At 44.0% G+C, this 14,831-nt stretch overlaps 1 protein-coding gene across 2 annotated transcripts in view; it reads right to left on the reverse strand.

Moving 5' to 3' along the window:
* angpt2b (angiopoietin 2b) overlaps positions 1-14,831 on the reverse strand; it is a 278,028-nt gene that overhangs the window by 24,910 nt on the left and 238,287 nt on the right. For both annotated transcript variants that reach the window (XM_038801179.1, XM_038801180.1), the window contains one exon: positions 5,741-5,871. In XM_038801179.1, the coding sequence (XP_038657107.1) occupies positions 5,741-5,871 (131 nt within the window). The remainder of the gene's footprint in view (positions 1-5,740; positions 5,872-14,831) is intronic.

Genomic DNA, 14,831 nt, shown 5'->3' on the forward strand with positions numbered 1-14,831 from the left:
GGGGGTGAAAAGGGGTTGGCAGCAAGGGCAGGGGGATGGCTGTCAGTGGGCTTCCACTTCCTGATTTTAGGTTCCATGAGCAGGTACTGAGCGCCTTTTAATAATGGGTACCAACCTCCCCTACCACAACCACTCTCAAGAGCCAGTAAGAAAACAGGTCAGGGCTTGCTTATATTATTCCCACATGGCGAACCATCCACCCATCACTGGGTTAACATCAGTGCAGTGAGTTAATTTCCTTGAGTGGGCATTAATTGGCGACTGAAAGGCTTCAATTGGCGGCAGGCTGGGAAGGCTGTCCCCAGGCTTTCGTGGAGATGGGAAAGTGGCAGGATCCCCACCCACCCCTCTTCCACCTAATTAAATGCCCCCATCACCAAATCTGCCACGGGAGGGACGGCATTCACCTGCACTAAATGAAGGAAATTAGGAAGAGAGATGAAAAATTTAACAAGAGATCAGTGATCAAGAATCTCCCAAAGAAAGAGAGGGAGGTAGAGACACAATGGGGTTATGTAGATGGGCTGGAATGCTGTTCTTTATTACTAGTGGAATTGAACATAAAAGTAAGGATGTTATACAGGGCATTGGTACCCCAGGGCCTGGAAGGCCTTGACAGCGACCGTCAATGCCGGGTGTTCCCTCTCCAGGGACACCCGGGTTCGAATGTAGCTACGGTCGAGGGTCAGACATTGGAGTCAGACAACCCCCTCGGTTGGCCTCTGTCTGGACCTGTTGATGGCAAGTTTGGTCAATCTCTGGAATCCCCGCCCACCTCCGCACTGGATGTTCATAGACCAGGAGCATGGGGCTTAAGCGTAAACAAAACTATAACGGAAGGTTATTTTTTAACATAACTGAAAAGGGAGTGCAGTGAACATCTTGAATTCACTTCAGTTATTTGATTTTATAATTAACATTGTGAGGTTTATGGGTTGGAAACTTACACCACCTGATACTGGCAGCTTGTGAGTTTGATATCATTGTTATGCAAGCGCTTCCATAATAAAAGATTAATGATTGCGAAATTGCAGCTGCAAATTTAGCAAGCAATTATATGAAGTTGATTTCTGGGAAATTGTAGCTCCACTGTATGTTTATTTTTACAGGCAGGAATTTAAAGTATCAGTTATTGTGTAAAATTAACTGTAACTAGAACATACTTTGGGATTTACGATTCATATTCACTTGTCAGAAGTAGTCACGTAAGTGGAATGAAATGTACTTTCAATCCAACATGTATTAATGCCTGATGAACTGTCAAACTGCTTAAATACAAATACATAATTAAATAACCCTTACCTCAACTTCAAACAGAAAGTATGAGAACATTGGGCGGGATTCTCCCCTACCCCCGACCCCCAAGAACCCTGGACCCGCTCGCGCCGCCAGGTCCCACCGGTAAGGGACCTACTCTAATTTACGCCGGTGGGACCGGTAAAGAACGGGCGGGACTTTGACCCGTCATGGGCCGGAGAATTTGGGAAGCCCCGGGCCCATTAAGTCGCGCCGGACCCCTCCATTCTCGGAGCTGGGCGGCGCGACTCACGCCGGGGCAAATTTTGGGGGGTGGGAGAATTAGGAGGACGGCGGGGGCGGGATTCACGCCGACCCCCGGCGATTCTCCCACTCGGTGGGGGGTCGGAGAATCCCGCCCATTGTCCTTTCACCACTGGGACTGGATATTGAATACAGGACAGTATTATAGAATAACAACCTCACTCAGATTACTATAAATGATCATAGAATGATGGAACACAGAATGAAGTTATTAGGTCCATTGTCTGTGCTTGACTTTCAAAAGAGCAGTTCAATCAGACTCACATCTCTGTTCTTTCCCCTATCCATGCAAATCTGCCACTTCAAGTATTTATCCAATTTCCTTCTGAAAGTTATTATTGAATCTGATTCCGGTACGTATTCTATAACAATTTTCTGCAAGATTTCTTTCCTCATACCATCTCTGGTTCTTTGCCAAAAATCCTAAACTCTGCCTCCTCTGGATTGGATAGATTATCATAGAATTTACAGTGCAAAAGGAGGCCATTCAGCCCATCGAGTCTGCACCGGCTCTTGGAAAGAGCACCCTAGCCAAGGTCAACACCTCCACCCTATCCCCATAACCCAGTAACCCCACCCAGCACTAAGGGCAATTTTGGACACTAAGGGCAATTTATCATGGCAAATCCACCTAACCTGCACATCTTTGGACTGTGGGAGGAAACCGGAGCACCCGGAGGAAACCCACGCACACACGGGGAGGATGTACAGACTCCGCACAGACAGTGACCCAAGCCGGATTCGAACCTGGGACCCTGGAGCTGTGAAGCAATTGTGCTATCCACAATGCTACCATGCTGCCTATAGTGAGCCTTCTGCTTTAGGAAGCATTTTCTTCTTAATTACTGTATCAAAGCCTCACATGATCTTGCACACTTCTATCAGATCTTCCATTAACCTTCTCTGCTCTCAGCTGAACAGCCTGAGTTTGCATCCCTGTTACCATTCCAGTCAATCTCCTCTGTGCTCTCTCTAAGACCTTCACATCCATCCTCAGTGTGGTGCCCAGAATTTGCCACAATATCCCAGCTCAGGTCAAACCATTTATTTTATAGATGCTGAACATAACTGTACAATATGTTTCCACTTACAAAGCCAAGCATCCTGAATGTCTATTCAATTAGCCTCATCACCTTCAAAAGAGTGTGTACCTATGCCATCAGGTGATACTGTTCTTGAACTGCTCTTTAAAATTACCATTTTGTGTCAATTCCCTCTCCTCATCATTGCCACCATAATGAATAGTTGTGTTCAATTGAATAGGCTGAATTTTCTTTGCCCTGTGGAGATAAGATTGGAGGCGGTGCAAGTGAGGGTGTGGTGCAGGTGCAAAGTAGTGGGCAACCCCATTAGGACACTTTCCTGACGCTATCCTGCCTCCTCCAGGCAACTTTCATGGGAACGGACTGCCATGGAAATCCATGGAGGCCACTGAAGGTTCCTCCCAGGTTACAACTTTCCTGGTGTCGCATAGATCTCCTGCTGTGCTGAAGGCCCAGCAATGTTGTGGATACGGCCTCCTGCCATGAAGTTAGTGAGCCATATGCAGCTGAATTAATTGGCAACTTCATGAGGCCTGCAATGCACACATGCATCCAGGTGAAGATGCAGGCACTCTTCTGCAGGGGTACCTATCATCTTGAGGTTCCTCACAGCATTTTATCATCTTTCCCAGCAGTAAAGATGGAAGCCTTGGTAAGTGCCTCCATTCCGAGGTGCTAGTGCAGCGGCGCTCACCTTTCCCAACGGGGCTGCGCCTGGGTTATTGTTGCACACCCACATAATTGGGCCTCCACTTCCTTGCTCCCCTTAATTGGACAGAAAACATGGAGGCAGTCAATTGTGAAGGCTGCTTCAGGTAGAGTTGGGCACACTGAGATCATGCTCAGGCTCGGGACAAGTTCCTGATGCCCACACAAATATTCAGCTACATGTGTTTGTCCATTTCACCAGTCTTGCCTAAGTCTTCCTTTAGATTCTCCTCCTCACTGTTTATTGCAGTTGCAAGATTTATGTCACCTGAAAACTTTGACAGGATGCTCTATATATTCAGTTCTGGGCCATTAATATCTGTCAACAGTGCAGTGGTCGTAACACCAACCTGTAAGGGGACATCATTCCACACTTTTTCCATTCTGAAGAACAACAATTCGTGATAACTCTCTGCTTCCTATACCTCAGCCCATGTTGTATCCACATTGCCACTAGCCCTTTAATCCCAAGGATTTCAATTTTGTTTCGCAGTCACAACATTAGCATCCCACTTCCAGATTTCCCGATCAATCACCGAGGGTGGACGTGATCACAATCTGCTTCATAGAACATAGAACATAGAATGATACAGCGCAGTACAGGCCTTCGGCCCTCGATGTTGCACCGACATGGAAAAAATCTAAAGGCCATCTAACCTACACTATGCCCTTATCATCCATATGCTTATCCAATAAATGTTTAAATGCCCTCAATGTTGGCGAGTTCACTACTGTTGCAGGTAGGGCATTCCACGGCCTCACCACTCTTTGCGTAAAAAAACCCACCTCTGACCTCTGTCCTATATCTATTACCCCTCAATTTAAGGCTATGTCCCCTCGTGCTAGTCACCTCCATCCGCGGGAGAAGGCTCTCGCTGTCCACCCTATCTAACCCTCTGATCATTTTCAGTTAAAGGAAGAACCTCTAGTTAAAGTGATCCCAATAGTGGTAAGAATGGCTGAACATCACATTGCCTCCTGAGGATTCAACATCCACAGAAATGGAAAAAAATGTGGAAAGACTGCCCCAATCCTGTCCTGGAGTCTCTGACGGTGGCATCATGATGGGACAGTGGTTAGCACTGCTGCCTCACAGCACCAGGGAACCAGGTTCGATTCTTACCTCAGGTTACTGTCTATGTGGAGTTTGCACTTCTCCCCGTGACTATGTGGGTTTCTTCCGAGTGCTCCGGTTTCCTCCCACAGTCCAAAGATGTGCAGGTTGGGTGGATTGGCCATGTTAAATTGGCCCTAAGCGGGGTTATGAGGAAAGTGTGGGATTTGGGCTTAGGCAGGGTGCTGTGTCAGAGGGCCAGTGCAGATGATGGGACAAATAGCCTCCTTCTGCACTGTAGGGATTCTATGATTCTGCAGAACTGATCTGCTCTATCTGTAGACCCTGTGCTGGGGGTGGAGACGGAAATACTGACCCAACAGTTTGAAGAGGATTTTCTGCTCATCTCCAAACACGTCCCAGGGAAACCAATAGTGGATGGGATTGTATCAAGTTTTAAAGCCAACTATGCTTTTTGGGGCTTTAACACCCCACCTCCTGGCACAACGCCATGTAGCCCCTCCCAAGAACTTGACAGTTCAAATTCTGCCCCAAATCATTCCCTTCCGCTTGACCTCTGATAACCAAGTCAATGCCTCGCCCCTTTTTTGTACAGGTGTAACATTTACAATCTTCCGTTCCTCTGGTATCACTTCCATATCTAAAGAGGATTTGTAGATTGCAACAGGACCTTCCACTAGATCCATTCTTACTTCCTTCAGTTGCCCTTAATATGATCCATCTGCGCAGAAGATGACTTCTCTACTTTGAGCACTGCCAACCTTTTCAATATCTCCACTTCATTTTTTAAATCCTATTCAGTTTCTCCATTACCACCACCCTCAATGTAACATTGGCAGCATTTGCTTCTTTAGTGAAGAAAGTACACGATGAGTTTGACAGCGTATCCATTGAGTTACATTGTTTTGCGCAGTGTAAAACAACAATACTAAATAGCTAGTATTTCAAAGAAGGATTTTGTGGAAAATGAAACCAGCATACTGCCATTGTAAGAGGGCAACTGAGTTGTGGATACACTGCCTCAATTAGAATATGATACAGGGAGTCTTACTCTTTGTTTACGTTGTACCAAATCTGACTAAGAATATATATTTCTTATCTTGATAAGTATAAATCCAGAAATTGAAAAATGCTTTCACTTGTTTATGATGGGGAGAAGTGAAAAAAGGGAAAATGGCACATTTCCACGTATTGTTTTTGCTTTGCGTTTTCTGAATGTTGTCACAGTCATGTTACCCCTTCAGTCTCTTTTTGTTTCATAACTAGAGGTTACGCTGATGAAACTGTAATGTTTTGAAAGCAGTTTCTCAGTACAAGCAACAGATAGCTGGAAAATGAAACTCTTCTGTCTTACCTCCAGATGCCATCTGGGAGCAATTGCAGCCACATTCATCATTGTCTGCGTCCTTGGTGCTGAATTTTGTACCAGAGGGGCTGAGACTGCTGGTTCGACCGGCTGTTCCACTGTAACCCTTTATGTGGAGCCTGTGAGATAAACAGATCAGAATTGAAAGAATTTGAAAAATCACCAGACTATTCCTCAGCTCAACAGTTTCCTTCGGCATTTTCTGTGATAAAAGTGACTCAAGCAGTGATTGCTTATTATAATCTAGCCAGCAGAAAAGTGAAAGCTCTACATAGTTGCAATCCCAATGATTATAATGAGTCAATAATTGTCCCAGATTGTCCTGCATTAGTAATGGCATCGGAATGATGTACGCCATTACTAATGTGAAAATTGGGCATCATGAATTGTGAAAAATGTACTGTTCCAGCATTTGCTTCACAAAGCCAGCATCTCCCACTGAATCGTCCTGTGATTTTTCAAGGATTTTTTTTGCATTTGCGCCTTAATTGCCCACTAAACTTACCACAGAAAATTAAGTCTGGTGACTGACTAGGCAGCACGGTGGTGCAGTAGTTAGCATTGCTGCCTCACGGTCCCCAAGCTCGATCCCGGCTCTGGATCACCGTCCGTGTGGAGTTTGCACAGTCTCCCCGTGTTTGCGTGGATTTCGCCCCCACAACCCAAAGATATGCAGGATAGGTGAACTGGGTAGGCTACATTGCCCCTTAATTGGAAAAAATGAATTTGGTACTATAAATTTACTTTTTTAAGAAGTCTGGTGACTGACAGCAGAGGTACATTTTTAACTGTGATTATTGTTAATGATTAACAATCAACCTCTCTGGCTCAGAAAGTGAAACAATTAAAAGTATGGAATCTCATCCCTTCAGCTTGTTACATGCTGTGGAAGATACTAAAAATGTCATTGTTACTTTTTTTTCTTACTTTTCCTATCTCTTTCATCTGATTCCCTTAATAAATCTTTATTTTCCTTCCTGTGCTTAATTTGATGCTGAGTGCAACTGTTTTCTCAGCACTTCCTCATTTTATTTACCAATCCTTTAATCTCATTGTTTAAGGAGATATATTATTTGTTCCCAATGCCCTATTGTCTTTGCATTTCCAGCAATGCGGGAAAAAATAAAACCTCAACACCCATGGCACATCTAACAGGGCACAAGTCCAACAGAATCTGGACCATCGATTCTAAAGTTATTTCTGTGCAGCACAGGTGATAATCTTCATACAGTTAGGTAGGCTCATGGAACCGTAGCTAACATTGACGAACGGTTTATTTATGTATTATTGTACTTGTGTATGATATATTTTGTGAAGCTTTTCTGTTCACCATGAAGGGTTAAATTATTACATTCCCCATCATTAACCTTCATTTATCTACACTGTTATATTGCGAGGCAATTGACCAGGCAGTGTTGAAATACAAATGAGGTTTATGGAACTAAGGCAAATTATATACACTGGTCAGCACAACTAATACACAGGTCTTGTTCCTACGACTCCAGGGCTGACTCTGACCAAGCCCCAAAGGCCCGAACCATGACTAAACTCCTAATGGACATATGTTCATGCGCTCTATCCCCTTTGGCTCTAGGTCCATAACTTGATCCTCAAAGTATTATCCGTTAAAGAGCCACGTTCCCACATTCGTCCACCCTTAAGTTCCCTTACAGATCCTTGTGATACAGAAACACAAAAGGGTTACAATAAGGCAGCTTAAAACAAAGTTTTTTACGGTAATTCTATCAGGTGACTTTCTAACTCTTGCTGAATGGCTCAACTTGGCCACAAGCTCTTCCAGACGAGGAGCAGCTGAGTGTCCAGCAATGGCAGGCGGATCTGTAGAGTTCAGAACAGCGAATGTGCTGACTCCCACATCAGCTCCCTCAGTGGCATTTGAAGAATCCCCTTGAGAAGATCTCAGTTCTAACACCACCGCCTCAGCCGGTGGTTTTCAGGTAACTGGAATTGGGTCCACCTGTCCCTTTTTGGGCGTGTCAAATTCTCTCCTCCTCGGATGGTCAACATGGTTTCCAACCTCTGTAGGTCTATAACGTAGGATACCAGCACAGTCCTTCTAACAACTCTTCTAGGCAACCATCGCAGTCCTCCACCAAAGTTCTGCATGCAGGCTAAATTGTCTGTTTGAAACGACCTGTGCTTTTTGGTAGTACCATGGTGGATTTTCCATGAGGCTTGCTTAGCCTCTACCCCAGGGGTGGGCAAACTACGGCCCGCAGGCCGCATGCGGCCCGAAAAAGGTTTATATGCGGCCCGCCAATGAGGTGCCCGGAATCATAACCGGCATTTTTGAAAAGCCGCTGGGGAAAAGCCGCTGAAGTAAATGCGATTATTGAATAAGCGCATTTACTTCAGCGGCTTTTCCCCGGCGGCTTTTCAAAAATGCCGGTTATGATTCCGGGCACCTCATTGGCGGGCCGCATAAAAATGCGCGTAGTGGGGTGGATGAGTGGGGCTGTCTCATTGGTCGGTTTAGTTGGGTGTGCGACCAATAGGAGTCCAGGTTACAAACAATAAGCCTTATTATTGTTTGTAACCTGGACTTCTATTGGTCGCACACCCAACTAAACCGACCAATAAGGCAGCCCCACTCATCCACCCCACTACGCGCGTTTTTATCGTTGACTCGGCTAGGCTGTGCTTCTGTCAGTGTTAAGGATCAGCACAAGCAACTTGACACCTGATTTCAACAAACTGGTAAATGGCTGCAGTCAGATGCATCATTCTCATTGACATTGTTCTGTTACTTACTGAGTTACTTTATTTTTCAAATAAATGTGCTTTTTTTTCTTTAAAGACCTTTTATTTTGGCTATTTAAAATATTAATTATTTTACTTAATATACTATGCGGCCCTTTAAAATTGTAAATTTCTGAATGTGACCCTTGCACGGAAAAGTTTGCCCACGTCTGCTCTACCCTATCAAACAAATTTTGAAAAAGGTTGAGATAGGTCCTGAGACGCCGGCCCATTAACAACTCAGCTGGGGTAACCCCAGTGGTGGTAGGCAGGGTTGAATTGTACGAGAGCAAGAAGACTTCCAAGCGAAGAACTAGTGGCTTATGAGCTTGTTACTTCATAAGTGCATTAATAGTTTGTACAGCTTTTCCAGCCAGCCCCTTTGATGTGAGATGGTATGGAGCTGTCCTTATGTGTTGGATCCCATTGAATTTGACGAAGAGTTGAAATTCTGTGGTTGTGAAGGCAGTTGTCTGAGACAATCAGCACAGGAAGACCGTAAATGGCAAACAATTTGCATAGCTTTTCCACTGTGGCTGCCGCGGTGGTAGAACACATAGGCTGGATATCTGGCCACTTCAAGTGGATGTCTACGATGACCAAAAATATCATACCCAAAAAATGACCCACAAAGTTTGGTCCACAAATGCCCCAGCCACTCCCACTGGCGCAATCTTTCTGGAGGCATAAGGTTGTGCTGAGGTTGACAGTGGTCGCAAAGATTGACTGTACTTTTGATGTCCTGTTGATCCCCGGCCACTATATGTAACTCCTGGCCAGTGCCTTCATTTTAGATTGCCCCGGATGACCACTGTGTAATTCCTGAAAAAGAAGCTGCCACCCTGGGAGGTGTGACACTATTACTCTGCAAACCAACAGGAGGACCCCATCTTTCAAGTGATTTAGTTCCTATGATGCATATAAGGTCTAATCTGTTCCCACTTCTCAAATACCAGCCCTTAAGAATCATTCTCTTGCAACAGAAGGGCTGTGATTCTCCGTTGCGAGTCTGTCCCACTACTGCTACCAGCAAGGATGGAGAATTTGGCGCTCAGCCAAATCTCCCATTCACTGCAATAGGGCTGGAGAATCCCCCTGCCGTGAAAGGTCGGAGAATTCTACCCAAGGTCTCTGTTGGCCCATGCTTTAATGCAGCCAGATTAAATAGTTAAGGTTTCAAGAAAATTTAGAGCCAGAGTGATCTGCTGCGGAGTCAGAGGTTTGGAAATTGTTTGTGGTAATGGAAGCCTGCTCAAAGCATCCGCATTTGATATCTGGGTCCAGGCCTATGCTGAAATGTTACGAATTTGCAACCAAGAGCAATGCCTATCTTTGCACACGGGCTGAAGCTATTCGTGGGATGAGCTTATCATCACGAAAAATGCCGAGTAAAGGTTTCTGGTCTGAGAGGATAGTAAAATGGCGACTGTAAATTGCAGAATCCCTACAGTGCAGACGGAGGCGATTTGGCCCATTGAGTCTGCAAGAACACTCCAAAAATGCACTCTAGTCAGGCCCCACTCCTCCGCCCCATCCCAGTAACCCGGCCTAACCTGCATATCTTTGGACACTAATGGGCAATTTAGCATGGCCAATCCACCTAATCTGCACAATCTTGGACTGTGGGAGGAAACCGGAGCACTTGGAGGAAACCAACATAAACACAGGGAGAACTTGCAAACACCACACAGTCAGTCGCCCAAGGTAAGAATTGAACCTGGGTCCCTTACGCTGTGAGGCAGCAGTGCTAACCATTGGACCACCATGCTGCCCTTCATAAACATATTGATTTTTTTTTAACGGCATAAATGACGGACAGACTTTGTTGATCTAGGAATATTTCCTTTCAGCATCTGACAGTGTTCGGGATGTGAAGGTAACAGGCCTTTCCACAACATCTCCCATTTTGGGTGAGAGTGCCGCATCGATGCCTTATGGGGGTGCATCACAAGCAACACCAATGTGTTTATCTGGTTTGAAATGGACCAGTAAGTTTGAATACTGCTTGACCTGATCAAAAGACTTCCTCTGCACATTCTCCCACTTCCAACGCTGGTTCTTTTTAAAAGGTTGATGCAAGAATGCTAAAATGGTTGGCAGGTTTGGAAAAAGACAACCGTAATAATTGATCATCCCTTGAAAAGACTTCAATTCTGATGCATTCCTTGGTTCCAGAACCCCTTTGATTGCCTTTACTTAATCCTCAAGCAGGTGTCAGCTCTTTCTATCAACTCTGAAACCTAGATTTGTGACTTCATTAGTCTGAAATGTGCCCTTTTCCCGCTTTAACCGAATGCCAGGTTCATTAAACCTCTTAAGGAATTCTTCCAAATTCGCTTTGTGCTCCTTTGGTGTTGCCCCCATCACCAGTCATTGTACAGCTGCACGACAATCTTTGGAATTCCCTGCAATAGATTCTCCATTGTGCACTGGAATATCTCATAGACGGGTGAGATACCGAAAGGCAATCATGTATATTGGAAATAGCCTTTATAACCTTTACAGTAACAAACTTTCTTGACTCTTCTTCCACCTCAAGCTTCTGGACAAATGGCTTAAATCAACTTTGTGTATTTAAGACCTCGAGCTAACTTAGCCTATAAATCTTATATCCTAGCTATAGGGTACTTATCTACTTTAGCTGCTCTGTTCAGCATCATTTTATAATCCCCACAGATTTGGACTGTGTAGTCTGTCTTCAACACTGGGTCGTTTGGTACTGCCCATTCTGAAAACTGTACTGGAGTAAGTACCCCAGGTCTTGCAGATGCTTCAACTTAACATTTGCTTTCCAGTGTAGACCATAAAGCACCAGTTGGGATGAAAACATTTTGGTGTTGCTTCCGGCGCTACATAGATCTTCGTCTTCACAACTTTGATGCATCGTATCTCTCTCTGGTGGTATTTCTGTAGAAACCTCTGGAAAAGCCCATTGGTGATTCTGAATATTTTTAACCAGTTCAATTTGATTTCTTCAGCCAATTACTCCTCATAGGGCTTGGCCACTTATTCTCCACAACGATTAATAGTAACTGGGCAGACTGCTGTTGGTAGGATACTGGTGTGGATGCCATCCCCAATATCTTCAGTGCCTCTCCAGTACAGGTGGCTAAGGTGGCTGAAGACTGCTGAAATTCACAGGCTGCAACCCACCCCACAGGTATATTAACACTTGCTCACTGACTACTGTGGCAGTCGCCCCTGTATTGACCTCCATTTTGACTGGACAGCCATTGGTGATGAGGATGATATCAATTTTTGTTTTACTCATCTCACGATATTAAGATTGTGTAATTGGCATTGTTTCTTCAGGGTCCGCCTCAAGCTTGTTCAAGGAGTCGCCATTGTTTTGTTTTGGGGAACTTGAATTGCTGTACCTTTCTTATTACATCTGAAACAGCTGAATTCTTTGTACCTGCATCTGCCTCGCCCCCACAACAGTAACAACCCTCTAACCTCTGTGACTACCTTGCATCTTTCTTCCTTTCAGACTCCGCTGTTCCCTCGCTTCAGGAACGTTTAGTGGCCGTTGCTTCTCGCCATAACTGGTTCACCTTGGTCTCCATGCTTTGCAATTGAAAGCACTTTGCTCAGCACTTTCAGTCGCTTGAGCCATCTCAACCGCCTACTCCAAGGCTATCTTGGTTTCTGGCAGCAACGTCTTCTGAATATTTAAGTTGTTGTTCCCACAGACCAACTGCAACATGTCACTGAGAGAAGTGCCAAATTCACAATGTTCAGACACTTGTTGAAGTCTGGCTATGAAAGCAGATACTGTTTCACCTGCACCTCCGATGGCTATATTATACTTGTGTCTCTACATAAGGGTGGAGAGTTGGGGGATATAATGGTTTCTCACTAACTTCAATAACTGATCACAGCACTTAGAGTCCGGTGCTTCTAGCGATGTTAAAATTCACATGAGGTTGTATGTTTGTGGGCTGCAAACAGCAAGTAATATTACTTTTTTGTTTCTCTTCTGTTGTTATTTCATTGATAGTGAAAAAGTATTCAAGCCTTACAACATATTGGCCCCTACATCCAACCTCTGGATCAAACTGATCAATTTTTCCAAATAGTTGCATCGCTATCCGACTGTAGCTGATCTTTTATCTTTTAGTATTCTGAGAGGCTTATCCCCACAACCCCCCATCCAAATTTTCAATGATTTCCTTTGACTGACATGTTTTACTCTCATTGCCAATGTTACATTGCGAGGCAAGCGATGAGGCAGTGTTGAAACACAAAAGAGCATGATTGAACTAAGGTGAACTATATACACTGGACAGCACAGCTGATACATAGGTCTTGTTTCCACAACTTCAAGGCTCACTCTGACCAAGTCCCAATGACCAGACCCACGCCTAAACCCCTGATAGACTTACAATCACGTACTGTGTCCCATCACTTGGCACGCAAAATATCATCCCTTAAAGGGGCCATGCTACCACAAACATAACTTCCCACACAAGGGTGCTCGCCTTTGACCTCAAAGAAAACTGTCCAGAAATATCTAATGATCACTCTCATTAAGTTTTCCCCCTTCCCAAAGCCAGATTAAATCTGGCACTAATCTTCAGATGTCAGTAGCAATGATGACATGAAGTAGGATAGATGACCAATCAGATTGAAGTATGCTAACAGATAGCAAACCAGGAAGTTTAAAGTACTGGATCTCCTCACTTATAATTTAGATAGCAAAATAAGCCATAAAAGGTTTAAAATATATTTTTAGAATAATTCTGAAGTTCTTATGTTGCTAAAATAAAGTTATATCATTTTCAATAATTGGTTACCTTTTTAAGGACTTTTAGAGTCAGAATTTTGTATTTAGAGTGGAACTTGCAGACATTTCATAGATCTTCCATTAATTGCATTACCCCTCGGGAAGTTACAGATTACCAGCAGTAACTTCTGTATTGTCATATTATTCTGCACATATGCAGACTCCAGAGATTGCTGTCAGTTTCACTGGTGAACGGTAACAATTTTGCTGTCATTACCACAGCAAAATCTGGGCCTCTGAAGACAAAACTGAAGTTACCTTGTGTGCTTAAAAAAAACAATGGAGCAGCGGGGAAAAGGTGGTGTAGCTTGAAATGGCTGAAATACACAGGAGGTTAAGGGAAATCATGGAACACAAAAAGTTACAAAACAAAACAAAACATTCTTTTTTTAAAACCCGCTTTGAAACTAATACGTGGAAAATACATCAATAAGAAAACCATCCACTAATGGGGAAATATGAACTGTGAATGTAAATGTAAATGGGAAAGCTTCAATTTAATGGGGGCTTTCTATCAACCTAATATAAATTGGGAATGCCCAAATGATTTTTAAATTCGGAAATTGCTGAATGATTGCTTCATTACCCAATGCCTCAGATACACAGATGTGAAAAGCTACGGTTCATATCTTGACTTGGTAATTCTAAGTCAACTAAGAAGCATTAAACGGAGATGACCAAAACTTACATTTGTGCAGTGCATTTCACGTCGTAAGCATTAGAAAGATATTTCGCAATTTGTTCAACATAACTGGATCTTAAATGAACTGCCTTTAAAAGCAAATCACTGAACAATTCGAATGACCAAGCATGATCCTAAATGAAGCCATCAGAACTGAATGCAGGAATAAAGCAAGGCCAAAATCTATTTCCATAGAACACGAGCACATGAGCTCAGAGCAATGGAATTTGAATGTCACGTTTGGGGGAAATTAAGAAATTGGTTGAAGGATAGGGAGCAGTTACCAATAATACAATGTTAAGAGGAGGGGTAAGGCATTCCTTAGGAAATGATGTTGGTACCCAATTATTCATATCTATGTCACTGACTCAGATTAAGGAAATTAAATCAAACAATGCAAATCCACAGATGAGAGATGAGTTTGGGGAAGGCGATAGTGCCTGGTTTGCATAATCAGCCAAAATGACTTCAGGGGAGGCAGTGGTGCACTGAGTGGTGTATTTCTGAAACTGAAGAGACCTGAATGGCTCTGCAGTGAAAACCTTTATAAACTGGCAGACAGAAATGCCGACCTGAAAGCCTGGTCTCAAGGACAGTGTGCTAAAGAAAACCAACCAAAACAAAGTCTCTTTCTCCTTTTACTAGTTATTATTATGCACCCTTCTCTTTTCCTCTGTTTGTTGTTAGCCTCCATCTGCTATGAGTGAAGAGTCAAGATACCTTCTCCTTTTCCCAAACACCTTCGGCGAGATTCTCCGCAAATGCGGAGAATCGTAAAGGCTGCCGTGGGACAGACCGTGACCCACGGCAGCCTTCACGCCCACTTCCGGGGCCGATTCTCCCCCTGGGCG

The sequence above is a fragment of the Scyliorhinus canicula genome, chromosome 1, assembly GCF_902713615.1.
Source record: "Scyliorhinus canicula chromosome 1, sScyCan1.1, whole genome shotgun sequence".
Lineage (NCBI taxonomy): Eukaryota > Metazoa > Chordata > Chondrichthyes > Carcharhiniformes > Scyliorhinidae > Scyliorhinus > Scyliorhinus canicula.